Source organism: Falco rusticolus, chromosome 17 (assembly GCF_015220075.1).
Source record: "Falco rusticolus isolate bFalRus1 chromosome 17, bFalRus1.pri, whole genome shotgun sequence".
Taxonomy (NCBI): Eukaryota; Metazoa; Chordata; class Aves; order Falconiformes; family Falconidae; genus Falco; species Falco rusticolus.
Window position 1 is genome coordinate 6237245 of NC_051203.1, and position 20149 is coordinate 6257393.

At 47.9% G+C, this 20149-nt stretch overlaps 1 protein-coding gene across 4 annotated transcripts; it reads right to left on the reverse strand.

Moving 5' to 3' along the window:
• Positions 1-995: 995 nt before the first annotated feature.
• Positions 996-13613, reverse strand: INKA2 (inka box actin regulator 2). 4 transcript variants are annotated; one of them, XM_037410655.1, is made up of 2 exons: positions 13224-13613; positions 996-2926 (listed from the first exon to the last, which is right to left on the reverse strand). In XM_037410655.1, exon 2 carries the CDS (start codon positions 2918-2920, stop codon positions 1943-1945), a length of 978 nt encoding a protein of 325 aa, XP_037266552.1. In that variant the 5' UTR covers positions 2921-2926; positions 13224-13613; the 3' UTR covers positions 996-1942. The 4 variants fall into 4 exon arrangements, with proteins under 4 accessions (XP_037266552.1, XP_037266550.1, XP_037266553.1 ...); XM_037410653.1 differs by lacking the exon at positions 13224-13613 and adding an exon at positions 12653-12786; XM_037410656.1 differs by lacking the exon at positions 13224-13613 and adding an exon at positions 4551-12355.
• Between the last annotated feature and the right edge of the window lie 6536 nt (positions 13614-20149).

The following is a 20149-nucleotide window of genomic DNA, read 5'->3' on the forward strand; positions in this document are numbered from 1 at the left end:
TGAAGAAGGGGGTGGGGGGAAACAACCATAAATAAAGCCTGTGAGGAGGGAAAACAAAAGCTTGCTTGCAACTCAGGTTCCTGGAAAAAGTGCTGAGCACAGCTTTCAGATGCTGACCCACTCCTCTCCTTGTATGGGCAGAAACGGGGCTCGGCTTGTGCCTATATTTAATTTGCAAGGGGAAAAAAAAGTTCTCCCTCCATGCCTCTGCTTCACTGGCCTCTCTGTATTGGGAAATTACAACAGGAATAGAATTGCATGTTTAAAAAAAATAATACTACTGCTTGCCTATAAGCCCTTCCTAAACTTGGAGTGAGCGGAACAGGTTTGTGCAATACAACACTGCTGCACGCGTGAGGCATCTGGCGAGACTCGGGGCTGTGGGGAGCGGGGGCTGCAGGGCAATCGATGGGCTCTGCGCTGCCTTCATGCTCTTGAGATTGTGGCTCACGGAGCTGCCAAGGGCTCTCCTCCATCCCTTTTAACCCCTGGAGGCAGTGAGGAGAGGATGTGGGGCAGGACCCACATGGCCCCGTCCCCCTCCATAAGCCAGGGGCTGCCCGGCTCTGGGGCCCTTCCCTCAGCAGCAGTTTCTCCCCCAACATTCGCCCCTCTGCCCTTCCCCATGCTGGGGGAGGAAAATGGATGTTGAAGTGTTACCCAAAGGCTCTCGGGATGTGCATGGGCTGCAGTGGGATGTGTTTCCAGAGCAGCGCTGGGACCCTGGCAGGGACCGCTGGCTGCAGCTCTTCTCCCTGCTGTGATTTATAGCCTCTCCTTGAAGGGAAACTCTCCTGGCTGCTTCCCAGGCTCCCTGGTCGTGGATGGGAACAGGCTGACTACAAACCGCCCGCGCTCCCAGCTCCAATCCCCACCAGCCCAGCCACAAAAGTGCTCACTCGGCTGGGGTTTCATGAGGGTGAAACCCCAGAAGCTTCTGCACTGGAGAAAAGCAGGACAGAGGGTGGCCCCACGCGGGACAGGTCCCCACGGCATGCTGGAGACTGATGCCACTTTATTGGTAACTCTTGGAGAGCTGGACACTGAAGAACTTGGTTCTGTCAAGAGGAGGCTTGTACACAACCGCGGTAGGAAACAACAATAAATGTCTGTTGCAACTTTGTACCTCGCTGTAACATCAACAATAAACTCTGCAACGTTCTACCTGGTGCGACCCCTGGGGAGAAGGGCGAGGGGGCAGAGGCAAAACCCACTGCGAGCCTGAGGGTCACAAACTTGCATGAAAGGAGCCTTGTGTCCTGGTTTAACCACCGAGGGAAGGAGAGATGCTGGGACCGCAGCAGAGATGCAGATGAAGGGGAAACCCCCACAGCTGAAACCCGGCAAAGCTGGGGTTCAACACCCCACTCGGCAACTGTGCGAGTCTCATAAATTCAAACTTATCCCTTTCAATTTAAATAACAAGTGCTTCAGGTACCACACTTGAATTGCCTGGTTTATAACTCAGTTTTAAGTGCACACAAGCAGGAATAGATTATTTTTTTAAAAAAACCCTATATATATAATTTGCACACTCATACACACACATGCACACAGTGACTTTTGTGCTGCAGCCATTGTAACTAGAGATGATGGAATGGGCCTGAAGTGGCTACCACAAGCCAGGCTCCCACAGCTGGTTGCCTGTGGCACCACTCACCCTAAAGCTGCTAAAGATTCTGAATATTTTTGCAAATATCCGTCCCCAAAAGTCTCCCCATGCAGGACTGAGTCAGCTGCTACTTGGACTGTGCCTGAAGCCACAGTTCTCTAGAAAAAGCCACTTGCCAGTGACTGAAGACCCCAGCACGTTTTGCAGAGGACTCCTCTCTCAACTCTGTCCACGCTGAGAGCTCAGGGGTCTCCTGAAAACACGTGTATGGCCACCCCCTCCTCTCTGGTGTAAAACAAATGCTCAGCAGAGCAGAAAACACTGACAGACTCAGACCCAAACAGCTGTATTGATGTCAAACCCAGACTGGGTGTAGTCTGTGGTATCGTGGACTTTCTTGGTGCCAGTTCTGGGTTTCTCGCTGTTGCTTTCTGCCTTCGGGCACCTCTCCGCTTTGCAGTGATGGTTCTGGACGTTCCCGTGAAGTGGGAAGTAAAATGTCCCCTTGAGTTTGTTCACTTTTTTGGGTCTCTTGGAAATTTCAGGCTGTTTGTCTTCAGGTGGAAGCCAGCAAGGTTTCTCCTTGAGAAGCCTGTCTCGGTCTGGTCGAACGCTCCTCAGGAACTTCTTGAAGATGTTGGCAGTGAGGGAGAACTTCCTGCAGAGCTCCTGGGATCTGCTCATTGACAGTGACGCCTCGCTCTTCTCCCCTTTCTTATCCAGCTCTGGCAGATCCAACCAGTTCCCAACCAAGTCTGCAAAGATGTTATCCCCCAAGACCAGCGGCTGCCGATTCCTGCTCTGGGACATTAGGGAGGATGTCCAGTCATGGCCATCGTCACAGCCTGGGCACTCCTGGCATACTGGCCACCCCCCAGCCGTGCCCTGGCTACTGGGCTCGAATGTCCTTGGGCGGATGGGCTTTGCTCTGCTCGATGTGGGAGAAGGTCCTTTCGGGTGATGAACATCCTCCCCACAGAGGCTCCTGAAGGAGGAGGGGGTGTCTCTGAGGTGGCCGCCCTCCGGGAGCACTTCGGGACTGGACAAACCCGCCAGCTGTGGCACAGCGCACGCGTGGGACGCAGGGCTGCGCTCCCCCACCGATGCCTGCCCCCACAGCCACTCGGCCCCCGGCGCTTCTCTGCTGCTCCGGCAGCACTGGTGCTGCTCACTGCCAGACACGGCGCTTCGGCTCCCTGAGATGTCCAACTGCTCCAAAGCTGTCTGGACCTGGAGGAGTTTCAGCTCCTGCAGGGCACCCATCATGCAGTTCATCTGCTCGTGCAGCCCGTCTCCGACCTCCTTCATGGACAGCTGCGGAGGGAAGGAAACAGACATTGAGTCAGTGTCCCCAGGAGCCAGGAGAAAGCAAGAAAATTGTGACCAAAGCGCAGGAAAGCTGGGCTGAGCAGCCTTTGGAAACATCACCTCTTCCTACTGACTACAGTTTAGCTGCATCCTACCTGTGCTACATCCATTTCACGGAATAGCAATTGGATTTTTCTGGATTTTTTCTAGGAGTTTCCCTCTAGGAATAAGAGGAGCTCCCAGGAGTGGATTTTTTGACCTGACAACAAAAATAAACAGTTTGAGTTTCCATTAATTGCTTGGCAGAAACCCAAGGCATAGAACTATGAAAGGTTTTGTCCACCAGCAGTTTTAGCATATTCTTCTGCTCTTGTGTCTTTTGTGCCCTGTAATGAACTGAAATCAGGAGTCAGAATAACAAACAGAAGTGCCTTCGATGGACAACCTTGTTTCTTTACCTAAAGTGCTAAAGTAAATGCAAAATAAACCCTGATAAGAATCACACTGTTGCAATGTAACATGTCTTCAGATCCTAACACCCTCACTACAGGCACCTCTCACCAGAGGACAATCAAAGACATTTCAATGCACTTGAAAATTTTGTACAAAACAACGAACAAACTTTAAAATTACTAACACTAAACAAGTGATCTCTTTGATTTCCAAGCTAGGACCTTTAACAGCAGTTCTGCTTTATCCCTGAACCTTGTGCTATAAAGACTGATATTTCTATGCTACACTTAAAATAAGCAAGTTATTTCCCAGAGCTTCTAAACCCCCTCCTTCTCTTTCGCTCTGTTGTTTTCTCTCTCACATGTAGGATCTGGATCATATTCCCAAAGCGGCATCATAAAACAAATGGACTATACTTTCCAACAGCTGCCACCTTTTTTTTTTTTTTTTTTTTTTTTTTATAGCAGGGAGAGGGAGAAGGGAAAAACAGCAGGGGATGCAGGGCTGGCGGTGAAGACATGTCACATTGATGTAAGGTGGTTTGCAGAAGAGATTACCACTGTCTAGGAAAAGCTTCAGCCTATGCTGCCACAAACAGTTTAAAAGGCTCGTCACAATTTTTGTAAAGCAATAGAACTCAAGCTTAGGGCAAAAAAGGACAAATGCATCTTATGTTCAGCTTTACATTATCAAACTTTACTTTCTTACAACTCCTTCCCTTTAGTTAGTCCAATTACTTGCTCTATTGCCATTTCTGTACGTGGCTCTGACCAGTGGGAAAGAGCAATTATCAAAAAACTGGATCCTCTGTAACGATCTAGCTCCGTAAGTACAAAGCTTCCCAACGATTTCTGACCACAAATCTCCATTTCAAAACCCAGAACCTAAAACTAGCTGGTAGGTTACGATGATTTTTCAGAGCTTCGTTCCCAAGAAACTTATTTATCACCCGGAATGAGCATACAAGCTATGAAGATACAGAAAATCCGTGTTTAGCTTCCTGATTATGCTATCAAGTGCCTCCAGCTATCTAATTTTTTAACATCAGCAAATAAAACCTCTGCTTCTGCAGACATGCAAATCATGCCCCACTTACAGACTAACCGAGCTCTTGGGTTACCCGTGCAGAAGCTGGGGCCATATGCTCTACAAGCCTCAGACAAAACTATCACCTTACCTCTCCAGATTTGCTGTAATGCTTCTTGTCCTAACCTTTCTCGCCTTATTAATGGAAGTCTGTTTTATCTGGGGCTTTGCAAAAAGCTGGATTTGGAGCCAGCCTGGCCCCTCATTGGCCACTTCCCACCAAATCCCCTGGCCGGCGCAGGCTGTAATCGTGCCGCGGTGAGTGACGAGGGTCCTGCCCTAACGGCTGGGCTGATCAAACCCTCGGCATATGCTGGACGGCTCCACTGTTCACCTCATTGATTCAATTAACTCGCCCATGATGGGTGGTATCATTACCATGCATGCCTCATCCAGGAAGGCATTAAAATTTCATCGGCAGCATTTATCCTCGGTGTGGTTGTTTCCCACAGGCAGATCCAGTCTCCCCCTGACAAGAAAAGACCTGAGTCCCAAAAGCTCAGGATCCTGCGCTTTTCTTTCTGAACAAAGGAGATGGTTCTGCCAAACCTGGTGCCAGCACCAGCCTGGGAGCTGAGCCACTGGAGATGTTTTCATCTGTGGAAACACTTTCCCACTAGTGACAACGAGGTTTGGACGCTTCTCCCCTGGTGCCCTGTGCCGAGGGCTGAGCTGTCGTGTCCCACTTGCAGCAGAGGGGGAGAGAAGGGGGCTTTTGGGACATGACTCGCCTGTCCTGTTTCAGCGACCTGCAATTCCTGCCCTCCAGCCTTGGTGTCCATCCGGCAACACGAATCCCACCACCAGCAAGGGAGTTTTAAAGATCCTGAGCCTTTCAACTCTGCAAACACTACTGAAATTTCAGGTTGTACAAGTTAAAAACTGAAGCAAACAAACCTCCTCTACTTTATCTTTTGTTCTTCATGGGATCTGTTCAGTCTTTTACAGAACTGAGGAGTGAGTGAAAGCCAGCCCAAAGTCAAGTTACTGCCTGGTGACCAAAGAGTCTGAAGGGCCTTGGATTTCATCCACTAGTAATTACCCTGTGGTAATTAAGGGTGCTCACCTTGGAGCGAAAACTCTGGAAAGGGGGAAAAAACCAGTTTCTTCCTCAGTGTCTAACAGCCACTCTCCCCTCTTTGCCAAGCGGATCTCAGTTCTCCCACGTTCAGACTGGCTTCTCTGAGACTCTCCAGAAAGGAACGGTCTCCCACAGGAGAGAGATCACCGCCCTGGCAAAGGATCAAGACTGAGCTATCTGGCCTGCTGGAGGAAAAAAGAGTTTCTGCAAATGATCCAGCAGATTGGGCTGGAAGTTAAACAGATGCTCTGAGTGCGAGATGAGGGGAACTCAAGGCTGAAGGGGCAACCCTTGCAGCCTCGCTGGCTCTGCGGTCGCACGCTTCATACAGGAGGAACTTCAATTTGCGATGAACTGAAGTGCAATTCCAAACAGAGCGTGAATGTGACACAACCCCAGAGAGCCCTAATGTGGCATGGAGAGAGACCCGGACCGTACTTGCTGGGGTTATGCAAGTGACATTATGTAAGCTGGCCACCACGGAGCATCAGGAGATGTCCTGTTTTGTGCGCATTTGTGAGCTGTAAATCTCAAACCTGTTGTTGAATCAGCCCTGTGCTCAGTTGAGCTGCAGAGCAGAGTGCAGGGGAAACAGTGTTCACTGCAAACCTTCGGGTCCAGCACAGACCTTGCCCGTCAGCATCCTCCCTTCTTGTACCTGCCGCTCTCTGCTCAAGGTGTGCAAATTCCTCAGCGTTCCGAGGGACTCCGGTGTCTAATTTGGGACCTCTGCTTCCAAGAAAAGCCAAATCAGAACTATGACAACTTGCAGATGTTCAAATTTATCGCTACAAACCAGTTAAAAATCAGATGCCTCAAAATGCATCTCGTGATTATTCCTGAAACTTTTGCAGTCCCTAAAAATTGGCATGAAAAAGTGTTGGTCTAATTCTGAACAAGCCAACACAGATGTCTTTTATAGCAAGACAAGTATGCGCAAGGCTGAGCGCAGTTGTGACGTGCATGTTCCGCTTCAGTGGCTGGGATTCAGTGTGTGGTGTTAAACATTTCTTTCTCCAGCACCAAGGTACTACCTCCAGAGCAATGCTCCTGTGAAGGCATGAACAAGGCAGCTCTGGCTAAATGCTTCCTGAAAGCAAAGCTTGCTTAAACTACAGTCACCCTGAACACTGAAACGCAAAATTCTAAAGCTTTTCAAGCACTTTCAAATGATCCTCAAGCAATATTCGATGGAGGGGACAGGGATGACCAACAAAGCATCTTGCAAAACTCTCAGAGTTCAAATATGGAGTGTTTTTACCTTGGAAATCTACTATTGTGAGTAGTGAAGGCATCAATCGCTCTGCAAGCAATGCCTTCTCCATGCTTTCCTCAAAATACTTATTCCCAGAACTACAACTGTGATTGGTTTACACAGTTTATAAATCAATGATCTTCCACCACTGATGAACACAGCAGGAGGACAACTCACCCCAAGGAACACCCTCTAGCAGATACTGGCATTTTATCAAATTCTAAACAAATACCTGAGAGGTACAAATGAGGGAGATTACTTGTCACTTCCCACTTCCCAGGTAAACAAGTAACTTTGGGAATGAATGTTTTCCCATTAGCATCTCCCTTCACCGAGTTCTCAGAATTCAGCTCCCATCGATCCCTCGAGGCACAGCTGCCAGTATCCCTGGCCCATCTGCACACCCGGCCTGCCCAGGACTGCAGCAGCTTTGTGATGCTGATGGGAGAAAAGGAAAAACCCAGCTAAAGCAGCAGAGCTTTCAGCCAGCACAGAGAACTGAAAAGAAGAGCTCTAAGCGTGTTTGTCATAATGAGGAGGAAGACGGATGTCCAGCTCTTAGGTAAAAGAAATGCAAAGAGAGGAAGTTATTGCTAAGAGGACAGGAAAGAACAACTGGCAAATAGCAGTTCTTAATAATAGTGCTGATAGGCAACAGAACCAGCAACAAACAATTGATATTTAAAGAGGATGACATAATAGAGACCAAAATTATTTTAGAACTGCTGAGCTGATCATATTGTTTCCGTGTTTTCCTTTGGGTCACTAACTAGATTAATCTTCAACAAGCCTGCAGCTGTGGCTGGACATAACTCTTCAGAGCGCGCTGCATGGCTCACAGAGAGCTTCTGCTCAGCTTCATGTTGCACGTTTCTTTTCCTTCCCTTGATGAATGCCAAGGGCCTGTAATTTTCTTTTTCTCCTTGCATTTTATCACAATAATTTCAAGTCTATTTTTTTACCTCTTGCCTTTCCAGAGGATTTTTGGCATAAATGAGGATGTTAACTGTTAGCTCACTATTCATCATCTTTCCTCTTTCAGATAAAATTTTACCAAAGATTTTTTTCCCCCTCAGTAGTGGGGACCTGGTTCACATTGCTCGATTAACCATCTTCCTTACTCAGTTGCCTTCCTTTCCATTGCAATGGTATCGTTCCATGCTTCCCAATCCCACTCGCTACGTGCAAAGGCAAATTAGAAAACCAACTCACTAAAACCAGGAAATAAGTGGACCAACAAGAACTCCAGCCTTCAGACTTTTACTCACAACCCAGGGCTAAGAAAGACCACAAGCCTCGACATACAGACTGACCATTGAAGATGATGGTTAAAAGTGTCAGTTTTCAGCCCAGCGGTCTGCTTCACTGGGGGATCTGGTCTGTAACATTCCTGAATACGTGCAGCTGGGAGTCTAATAAAAAAATCCACCATCGTCTTTAGGAGTCTCCTCTGGATATGAAGTGGACAGAGCCCATGACTACTTTTTCTCTCCCCAGGTTATATGTGACAGGACATCCACCATCACATTACTCCTTTGCACCTTCCCTTAAGGCAACACCAAGGAGGGAGATTCTGCAATAACCACCCAAGTTTCTAACACTACCTACAGCAGCGATGGGTAAAGCCACCCATAAAGGGATCCTTTCATCAGCAGAGACACAAATGGAGCTGCGCATTCCCACCTGTCAGAGTTGTGAGCGGTGACGTTAGACCTCGAGGTCTGTAGTTTATGCCTCACTGTACTGGCAGATTGCAAGAGCTGCCCCTTCAGAAATAGCAGCAATGAAAACACAGCAGACGCCTTTTCAAGCACGACACAGTTACCGGAATAGGACCCGGTGTGAGACAAAGAGTAAAAATAATCGGTTGTATTTTTCATTCAGACCAAATGTTCTATTCCTGCAAGATATTCATAGCAAGAAACACTGTCTACCCGGACACAGATTAATGTAAGAAGGGAGTCAGACTCAATCATTTGATGCATTTATTACAAATGTGCAGGGAGAACATTCAAAAGTTCAAGCTAGAGTGTTGGGGTTTGGTTTAAATACCTACTTCAACATTTTTCTTCCTAGAAAATAACAACAGAAAACCCAGAAATATCCTGGATTCCTCAGGGAAGACCAAAACGTGCAAAGTAACATTACAACAACAGCTAACTTGACTGTGACTCCTCGCCTGTCACAGCCATACAAACCCCAAATGCGGGATAAATCTGCCCCACAAACTCACCAGTCCCTTGCTAGATAGTAAGCGATTTATTCTTGTTGTAGAAGAGCCTCAAAACCCCCGTCCCGTGGTATGTATACTGATGTTACTATGTGTAAATGCAACCAATCCGCGTGTCAGAAAGTTTACATAGGTAATGCCATCTGCAGTGTGGGACGTGGAAATGAAATTCCTCTCTGCTAATCCCTGAGCAAGACAATTCTTGTTAAATCTGATCTTTCAGCTGAGATAACATTCTGTAACTCAGAAAGCAGACATAATACTTCTGTGCCTCAGAACGATGTTTGCAGAGTCCGAATCCTGCTGATAAAGTCAAGATGACTTTTAGTATCGGGATTAATCGCACTAATGGATGATTCACGAGCTTTGTGGCACGTTGCACAACTGCCATACGAAGGACTGATGACGGGGGGGGTGGAGAAGCACAATTTACTCCAACACCAGACCTACAAACCAGCACTGCATATTCTCACAAACCGTGCTGCATCCATAAATCTCCAGGGGCTTCCCAGAGGAGGTGAGCAAGGTCTTCTGTATTTTCTACAGACAGAGGGCTGGCACAGCTTGTCTGAAGCGGCTCGGGGGCAGGTGTCAGCAGCGGGATGAGGATCCCGGCTTCGGCAATCAATACGATTGTGGAGCTGCCCCCGATCCTGGTTGGGATGAATGGCTGTGTCAGCTGAGGCTCTCCTGGCTGTGAAACATTTGCATGTGGAAGCTTCTGAATGAATTCCAATCAAAGGGACACCACACATGCCAGAAACTATCAGCTTACAATGGAAAACATGCAATTGGAATAGGAGATCTCTCATTGACTGAAATGGGTCAGATTCATCCTCAGGAGGCATGGCAGAGCTTTCCCAGAGGTAATGTGAAGACTGGTGTAAGCACGCCCAGACCCATGCTCGTCTGTGGCTTGTCTGGCAAAGCACGGTGTGATCTCTACGCGTATGCTCTGTGTTGAAATGTCAGGGCACACCAGCAGCCCAAACCAAGCACACGATTATTTAAAGATGTTTTTAATACACAAAGCAGGAGAAAGAAAAATCAGAGCCGGAATTCCTGAATCCCACGCTGTTGGGGGATGGAGCTGCTCTTGAAGATAACCTTTCCTTGGGAACTGGGAGCTGTGCCAACAGCCACTCTTTTTGGAGAAAATCCGCTCCTCAAAACACTCTAAAGGCTGGTTTACATTGAGACAAACTAAACTTCGAATAATCGAATGGCCTTTAACTTCCACGTTACCCTGACCAGCCTCAGCAAGCCTGGCTCCTCGCAGGCCTTCCCAACCCGCCAGAGCTGCTCCCTGGGCATAATGCAAACCACTGTGCTGCTAAATTCCCAGTGATGCCCTGGGACTGGATTCCTGTTTCGCTGCACACGAGGTGGCTCATCGTCTCAATCTGGCCAAGACCTTCCCACCATTCCTCCCGCATGATTCTTGGTTATGGTGCATTTAATGTCTGGAGGCATGACCTGCCCAGTAATGAAGAAAGTGGTAAAGAAGCAGGGTCAAGAGGTTCAGTTCCCACTCACCATTCAATGCAGATGGTCCCAGCTGTCTATCGCACTGCTTGCTGGTCTTTAAAGAAACATTAATCTATTTTAATTCCAGGCTATCTTGCCAGTATTGATTTTTAAAAGTTGTTATTGCTCAGGATGTCATTTATGGTTGTTTTAATTAATACAGTCCTCCTACTTTCACTAAATGCAATCTGCAGCTCACTTAAGTTGCTGATGAAAGGGGCTGTTTCCCATGGCATGCTGTAAGGCAGAGGGTCTCTCCAGGTGTCACCCTGCGGGCTGTCCTGGCACGGCCACACTCACAACGGCCCCAGGACTGCACTCTGATACCCCGAGAATTTGTTGTTAAAGTAGGTTTTGAACTTTGAGTAACAAAAATCAGGGGGTGGGAGGGGGAAAGAATGTGACTTCTCAAAACCAGATGGATGAAGATCTAGGCTACTTTCAGCTAAGCCATGAGTAGCCCTACCGAAGGTGCAAACTGCCCCTTTCCAGTTTTTCAAGGCAAGCACGTACACAAATCTTTGCCAGGCTAAGCTCTTGGTTTATTAATATGACAAAAATTGTCACATTTTTACAATTAAAAAAAAAAAATCTATTGCTGCGTTATAGCAAGGGTATGAACAAAACCAGAATTTTCTCATTTTAACGTGAAAACAAAAAAAACCTTAAATGTGAGGGATGTGCCTTCCCTTCTGAATATATTCAGATTCCTCAGAAGTTATGTTGCGTGCTACAAAACAGGCATGTTTTAGAATCACAAGTAAAGGTGCAATGTTTAGGCTTCTATAAAAAAATACTGCCTAGATAATGAAACTCATTTGTTTAGCAGACAAAAGACAGATTTAGGAGCCTTACTCTATGCACACTCTTTTGAAAGTTACTCTTTTCCCCCATCTCACCTTCCAACTTAGATTTTAAAGATCTTCCAGATGATGCCGTATGTGTCCCAGTTTACAGTTTGCATTTCGTTCATCGCACCCAGTGCACAGTACCCCACTGTCTCTCATTTTCCTTTGTTTTAGTTTGCCTTCCAGCCTGTTTGCTAGGGGAACATCGGTAGCGCCAGCAGGTTAAATGTCGCTGTTTGCTGCCACATTTACTCCGAGCAAGCGCCGCTGCCCGAGCCCCCGTCCCACAAGACACGTCCGACCCCGGGGCGCGCGGCTGCCTCCCGCACGCCGCCAGCCCCGGCCCTGCCCTGGGCACCCCGCTAACTTGGTGGGTCTCTCTGTTGACTCCAGTCGCGTCGCCTACAAGTGAAACGTGCCCAGGAACACGGGCAGGAGAGCAACAGACCCTCCATCAGCCCACGCTGCACAACTCCCGTTAGCACAAACCCCAGCTGCGGTCGCCATCCTGCGAAGCCCTGAACCGGGAGGGAAGCTTTTGTGCCTTCGGAAACTTCACCCACCCGTTCTGGCTCTGCCTCGCCTTCCCCTTTTGTTCGCGCTTCTCTATTTACCCGCACAGCCGCGGCTCCGCAGCCAGACCCCGGCGCTGGCACCCCGGGTTGGGCAGTGCCCGCTCTGCCCCCGGCCCCCCCGGCCCCCCGGCGGGCGGACGGGCCCCAGCGCGCCCGGCGGGTGCGGCCACCCTCGGCACGGCGCGGGGGGGACACACGAACGCTGCTGATTTATGACAAAGGGTTTCCTATTAAAGCAGAAGTATTTGCCGAGGGTATCGGAGGCGGCGGGCGCGCGCTCCGTTCACATCACTGTCGCTCCGTGAAGTTGTTCCCAGCCGGTTCCCGCGGCCGTTCCGCCCGGCCCCGAGCGATGCCGGCATCTTTGCTGCAAAGCCCCCGGCCCCCCGTGCGCTCCCGCCCGCTCTCCCCCGCAGAGGAGCGGACCGGCGGCATCCCACCGGCCGGCGCGGAGGGCTGAGCCCCTCGCGATTGGGAGGGACCCCCCCACCCCTCCGGGGCCAGCCGGGACCTGCCCCGCCGCCGTCCCGCAGCGCAGCCCGCTCCGCGCCGCCCCCCCCCCCCCCCGCGCCAAGCCCCAGCTCAGCGCACCGCGGGCCCTGCCCCGGGTGCGGGGACCCCCGCGGGCCGAACCCCGCGTGCGGGGACCCCCCCGAGCCCGCCCGCCGCCCCCTTACCAGCTCCTGCCTCAGCCGGCGCAGGTGCTGCTCCATGGCCCGGCTCAGCGCGGCCGCCCCATGCCCGCGCCCCGCCCGCGCAGCAGCCACCCGCGGCGCGGGGAGGGGAGCCAGGCGGGGGGACCGCCGCGGGGAGCCGGGGGGGCGGCACCGGGGGGCGGCGGCGGGGGCAGAGCCCAGCGCGGGCGGCCGGGCCGCGGGCACGGGCAGCGGGGGGGCTCATGCCCCCAGCCCGGCTCCAGAGCCGGGGAGCCGCGGCGGGAGCGGCCGGCGGGGAGCGGCTGCCGGCACCGGGGCCGTGCGGGGAGCGGTCCCTCCTCCCAGCAGAGAAGTTTGACGGTTTAGTTGGTTGTGGTCTAGATTCTGCAAATTGCAGAGGCAGAGCACCCCAACAAAAGCATGGATTAACCTACATGGCCTTAATGACGACAAGCTGCAAAGCCACCCAGTTGGGGATTTGCCCCGTATCGTTCTCACAGAGAGCCGGGTCGCGGCGGGCAGGCGCATCCCCCCCCCGGGATGCCGCGATGCTACTGGGTCCCCTGCAAGGCAGCAGCGCCCCAGCACCCACCTTCACACATCACCCTGCCGGGATCCAAGTGCCCTTTGTCAGGAGCCGCACACACTTAGAGAGCTGCGAGAAACAGGTGTTGAAAATCCTTGGCAGGGCTTTGTGTTCAGAGCAGTGGGTTCCCCCTCACGGTGTGTTACCAGCAGTGGTCCGGACGCGGGTCCACGCACACGGCGGCAGCTGGAAACTTTCCGGACACGACCGGGTATTGTCCGTGCTACAGATGCACTCCTCCAAGGGCAGGATATTTTTTACCTCACATCAACAACCTCTGATATTCCTTGTCACCACAGGAAATAAAACAGATGGACAGATGAGCCAGGGAAAAAAAAACAACCCACAAAACAACAAGCACTTTTGTATCATCAGACTTTATAACTGCATTGAATTGGAAGGGGTTTGAATTTTTCAGTGTTTCTCATAGATAGACAAGCGCATTATTCTCAGCTTATATGCAAAATGTGTTGTTTAGGTGATGAATGCCGAGTTCCCTGCAATGGGTTAGCAAGGCTTGTGTGGATCGTTCTGCAATGGTAAAGAACTTGCTAGGATGAGAAATACTACTTGGTGTTTTCAAATTTGGGGTGAAAAATGTAATGGCTTGCTTTTTCCCATAAATTTGAGTATCGGCAAAGACTGGCTAAAATCTTTGCCCCTCCAGGTCTTTATTTTTCGAAGGAAAATATTTTTAATCGTTGGCAATAGGATTTTGTTTGTGTAGTGGTGGAAATCAGCCTTGGTGTTTTTAAAAGCTGACCTTTGTGTCAAAATCCAATTTAAATAAGAAATTTGTGATCTGCCCTTTCTTGCATGTTTGGGAAACACTCTAGAGTTAACATTTATCGATCTTTCCAGCACCTCTTTTATTATGAGTCAAAATTTCCCATGTTTTTACACATTTCAGGGTTTCCATTTCCTATCTGGTAAGGAAGCATGAGAATTGCATCTTTCTTCAAGGATCTGTAGAACATGAGGCAGTAAACATATTAACATATTAAAGAAATGACCTTGTCAAAAAGTTAATCGCTTCCAATGGGGTACACTACGATGTGAGTGGGATACTTGCCAGTCTTGAGTCTTTCTTAAAGTGTAAGCCAACTAGCTCCGCTATAATTTTTTCCTTGAAATCTGGCTGGATTTGTTGGCCAGCTGGTTGTTCCCCATGGCTCAGGGTCGGGGTACGTATGTCCCCAGCCTGCCCAAGCACATCAAGTATCATATGGCAGGTCTGAACAGCCAGTCAGTGGTGAAAAATCAAAAAGGTGGCACCATGTGGAGAATACAAGCTGAAACGCCTGCCTCGCACTACTAATAGTAGGGGGAATGACCCAGCTTCCCTTTCCTCTTTCTGTGCCCCAGAGAAGGGTCTGTGTTCAAGTGCCATGGCCTCAGAGTTCAGGTTTCTGTGTAGCTTCCGTGGCTCAGGAGTTTTATTTCTTTTCTGCTACTGGTACCATCTTTTCATAATTTATTGCATTATCTCCATTCTGTAAAGTCATATGCAGACACTACTTCTCCTCTATGGCATGGCACCAAAGCTAAAACACGATGGCATTTTCTCTTCACATTTGTAATACATGGACCTAGGTTCAGCTCGTTTGAACTGAAAACTGTCCATGAGCTTAATTTACCCAAGCTAGCTTTGAACAACAGCGTTTTTAGGTATTCTTTTACATTTGGGGGATAGACTATGAGCAGGCATCAAGAAGGAATGACTTCTGTTCTCCTGGCGTTACTGTGTCTAGACAAAGTAGACTGCTGATGAGCACTGTGGCTCTGGCATCTTGAAAAACTGCATGAAATCAGACCAGGGATTATCCCAGGCACAGGATGCTCTCCCCAATATTTTCTTTACCATGTATTTTTAAAAAATCATATTGCTCCTGAATTTAACTGATGCTTTTCACAGTGCTTTGACTATTGCAGTACAAAAGAAACACAAACGAGACACATGGTTATTTGAAGCATCAAATCTAAGTTAAACAATATTACATTTTCCAGCACATCTAGGATTCAGGAGGCCAGCTGCACATGTACATGGCAACTGGCAGATGCTGTGTTCCAGAAAGCTCCTGTAACACTTGCAAGTTACTGAACTGTGTGATCTGCCAGCAGATGAACAGGGAAGAGTTTTTAGCTTCTGTTTAGCTTCTGTTTAAGGTCATCTTTTTGATCCATTTTTCAGCCTCCAGGGCTGCTCGTATCCCATGAGACTGGTAAAGCAGTTCATGAGCACAGAATAAAGAAAAGACCAGAATATTCATGTGCTCCAAACTCCTGGGAACTTGCAAGAGCAAAGAAAAATCTGAAATATTTTCTCCATAGCATTTCCCTACTAAGCAACATTTTTTCTCTTCTTGTGTAGACAACTGGTTCAAGGCAGCATCGACACTTCATGCCAGGCCCTGCACTCCTTCCACTCTGTTGTGGTGTAAACCGTGAGCAGATGGTGCAGTGCAGTGGAAAATCAGGTCTCCAAGAAAATACAGAGCTGAGAATAAAACACCCTCCAGCAGAAAGCTACATGGCTTATTTCAGGATAAAATGAAAAATTGAGATCCTTGGGCAAAAAATAGAATACGCCTTCAGAGTGGTGTACTCCACTTACATGAACTGCTTCATTCCTTCCCAATTGAGAAAACATCCATCCCTTCACAGCTGAAGGCTTATCTCATTTGTTGTCTTTCAGTTCATTGATCTGGTTTCTCAGGGCTTTCACGTGACTGTTCTTTGCTGAACTAACAAGCGTGGTTATTACTGAATTTTCTTTCATTTTTACTTTTTTGCACACTGAAGGCAAACCTTTCAGAATTTCCTCCCATTTAAGCTGCAGCATGACCTGAATTGCGTCCATCTTTGTTTAAATACACTGGGGCATAAACATCCAGCCAAGATAGGTAAGAATATAATGTTAAAACTTTAATTCTGGTTTTATATTTGTGCATAAAGAGGTAACTTGCCCCTGAAAATTTAACCATTACTTCCATTAAGCCAAATTTATAGTGTATGCAGTCACTGCACTTGCGGCTTTTAAAGCCCCTGACATGCCCCTACCTCACTACGTCCCCATCCCAGAAGTAAGAACTTTTAACTCTGCTCCAACCAAATTCCAGCTTCTGACATTCCTCGCCTTGCACTGGAGGGCCAGGAGTAAGTACCAGGGTAGGGAAACTCCTTGTGCATTCACTGTGCTGTCTTGTGTTAAAGAACTATTGGATTACATCTCGGCTGGCTGCATTTTCGTGACCTAGATCCTCTTCATACTAGCTGAAAATTAATTTAGCAAACCTTGGAGTAAAACTGTATCTAAGATTAAAATGGGCTGATATTTATTTATCTGGATGAAGATGACAGGAGTGAACTACTGGCACTTCTCACTGGCATACCTGAAATAGCTACTCGGAGCTGACAGCCTGATGCCTGCTTTCCTTTTATCTGTAGCTGCATCTATAACAGGCATCTCTGGTGAACCCCTGTGTACTTTAGATTTTGTCTGAAATTTATGGACGACTTCTGGATCCTTCTGAAGGACGTGCCTGACAAGGAATGAAATCCATACAGCAGAAGTACTGAAATGAGCCTTACATGCATGTAAGACCCCATCATCATCATCATTTATAATAACTCCATGCACCAGGCTTGCTGGAAAAAATCCAAGACTTGGACAATTAGTAAAGCACTAAAGAAGATTCTGCTGCCCCAAAACTTGCTACTTGTTGGTAACTTGCCATCCAGCTTTTTTTTTTTTTCCAAAGGGAAAATGAATGGGCAGGGTGCCTGGAGTCAATTTTTGGTGGTGAATATATAGTCACTGTCTATGCGAGTATCAATGGCCCTTTCACTGTGATGTGCTTTACTGTACAGAGAACAAATACAGTTTCCATGGCAGTATAAACACAAATACATACCACACTCCAAGAGTGAGTCACACGTGCTGCAGAGAACGGAGAAAGTTCACTGTCTTAATCTGAACACATCTGGGAGAGGAGGATGAGATTATCTCACTTTTAAAATATTTTATAAATATCATGTAAACCAAGATTTGTTCTGAATAATTACATGTCTTGGCAGATATGAAAGACAAATCGTTTGAAGCTGAAGGAATAAGACAAGGCAGGTGCTTGTTTACAGTAGCAATGTTCAAATCCGTAATGAATGTGTTCTTAAAAGACACACAAAGCCTGGTAGTTCTGGAAGCCAACACAAACTCTCCATGAGCAGTATATCCCAGCCTTTCAAAAAGTTACAAGAATTTAACTGTGGTGAATAAAGTCTAAGTTCCCCAGAAAGAGGAGATGGAGAAAATCTGTGGTGACTACTTAGTACTAGTCAAAACTTTACTTTGCATTGCACATGCTAGCCTTAGGAGGTCTGAGCACAATGCAAACTACACATTGAACGTGGGATACGGACCTTGCTGCTGGGAGTTTGAAGACAAGTGCTCTATAGTCTGAAATAGTGAGAACGTGACCTTAAGTATCAGCAGCATGCTCCTTACCGGTAGCTTATAAGATCATTTATCCAAAACTGATACATTGATATATAGATGCAGAGAAAAATGAATCTTGGATGGAATTAAAATCAAGTATGTAATGATGTAATGTGTGCTTTGTAACAGCGACAAAAAAGTGGTGAGCCCTGCCTTGGGGGAATAAAACATGCACTCAGATACGTGAGCAAGAGTTTTTCCTAGTGAGAATTTTCTTGTAAGTCCCAAAACCTAGAGGTTGGTTTATGACACCAAGTTAGAAAATTTACATGCCTTCATAAGAACCAGTCAGTTTTTAAAAATTACAGCTCAGAAGGAGGTCTCACCTGCTTCTTTTACTAACCTAAATCCTTTCCCAGGACCTAGTCTGCCTGCAGAGTATTCAGATTAATTGTCAAGATTTCCAAAGGCTGCTTTGAGCAGGAATACTTCCTTTGGATCCTACTGCAAGCGGAGGCGAAGCAATGTCATGGCAAAACTGCAGATTCCTCCTGGCTGGGCTGACATGTAAATGTTGACAGTGTGAATTCAGTACTTGAGAGCCACTGAGGTAAAACGAGGCCCCAAAGGTTGAAGATTGCTATTTATACACTGACTCACGGCACCGTACACAACGCACAGAGAGTTTAAAACCAAGTTAGCAGCAGTAGCAGTTAAGATCTTTTACAGTAGTAAGGGTTAAGGGAGAAACAAAACCTTTCATTAGATCAACTGACACAGCTGCAGGAGCTTGACCTAAATCTGACACAGCCCCACTAGTAAGGGCCAAAACCAAAGGGAGAGGGACAATCAATCTGCTGTTCGTGGTGTCGAAGGCTTTCTCGGCATACAGACATTGCGGTGGTTTGGAATCCATCCCTCCAGCATCTGATGGAAAATTAAACAAATACCTACAAACAGCAGCATCTTTCTGAATTAAGGTGATGTGGCTGAACGACTGATTAACAACGCACCACAGAGAATAGTGCCTGTCTCCAGATCACCTCGGTTGTACTGCAACGTGCGTGCAACCTCAGGGGGGAAAAGGAGTAGGTGAGAAAAACAGAGAGGCAGAGCAGCGGAGCGGCTCATTGTGATGGCTGTTTGGGGCTGTTTTATCACCTCTTCTCTGCCTTTCCCCCCATGGGAACAGTCCCTTCTGACTGCTCCTCATTGTCTGTTCAAATCACATCAGTTTAAAAGGGTTATGAGAAGCTGTATTTAATCAAATGTTTGTTATGTCCAGGTGTCTTTGTCTGTCTCCTTTCCCAGGTTTATCCAGAGATAATTATCTCATGTTGGAGACTCATTTCCCCTTGAGGACCAATAAGAGTATCCACTTAAAAATTAAGAAATAATTGGAACTAACAGAATGCTTGTAGATTGCTATCCTGTTAACTCTGCTGTGGGGCACAGTTCTCGCCCCTGCCATCTGGTCTGTCCCGACTTGGTAGAGGTAAGCTCTCCACGCTGAAACTGTTCTTTGTTCAGCAGGGCCCCATGCTTGGTTGGTACTCAGATATTCATATGAAAATATCATAGTATTAAAAAAATAACAACTGAATAGCATTTGACAGACTTTTTCTCCCCCATCAGGAATATAAGTATGAGGAATTTCAAAGGCGTGACAAAGCCTGTGGTACACCAAAGCCATTAAAATTCATTTAGGCTGCCTGGCAATGTAAGAATAATGACACAGTGTATATGCTTGTACAGTAGAAGCCACTGTTGAGATTTTTCAAATCCCATTGCAATGAATGGAAGCTGCATGTCCAGAGCCTCTGAACTGCTATAACAATAAAAGCTGATATGCATAAAACCACCCACGATTTAATATGAGTGGTCTACAGAGGGTAGTTAAGTAATGCACATACAACAGATTAACACATTTGGCCTTTGCTGAAGTGAATGTTATACTATTAATTTTTCGTAGTACCCCGGCTTTTAATTCTTGTTTCCATGTGCAGTACAGCTGTATCCCAGGCACAGTGTTTTATGAGAAACTAATTTCTATCGTTGGGATGGGGGAAGGATGGCTGGAACTAGAGGGGTCAGAACAAAATGTCCCTGGTATTTCGTTACAGTAGGACAGATGAGAAATTAGTGGCAAACTGCTTTCTCTCCAGACCAACAGACAGAGATACTTTGGACAGTGACTGTCAGCAAGCCCGTTGGCACTGCTTTGCCCACACAATCCATTTTGTCCTCCTCATCCTCTTCTGCAGCCTTCTCCACCATTCCTTTGCTCACCCTTCCTTCCTTCTTACGACCCTCCCCTTCCCTCTGCTCGCCCCTCTCCCCTGCCCGTTCCCTGCAGCCCTCCCTGCGGGGTGCGCTCTGGTGGGGTGCCCTGGGCTCAGCCTGCCCCGCCGTGCCCTCAGCCCAGCATCTCCCCACGCTGGGGTGGGTGCCCTGGGCTCGGCCTGCCCCGCCGTGCCCTCAGCCCAGCATCTCCCCG

Coding starts and splice junctions, on each gene's coding strand:
- INKA2 (XM_037410653.1), bottom strand. CDS start 12,688: ATGGAGCAGCACCTGCGCCGGCTGAGGCAGGAGCTG. Junction 2,927..12,652: donor GCCGGCTGAGGCAGGAGCTG/GTAAGGGGGCGG, acceptor TTCCCTCCGCAG/CTGTCCATGAAGGAGGTCGG.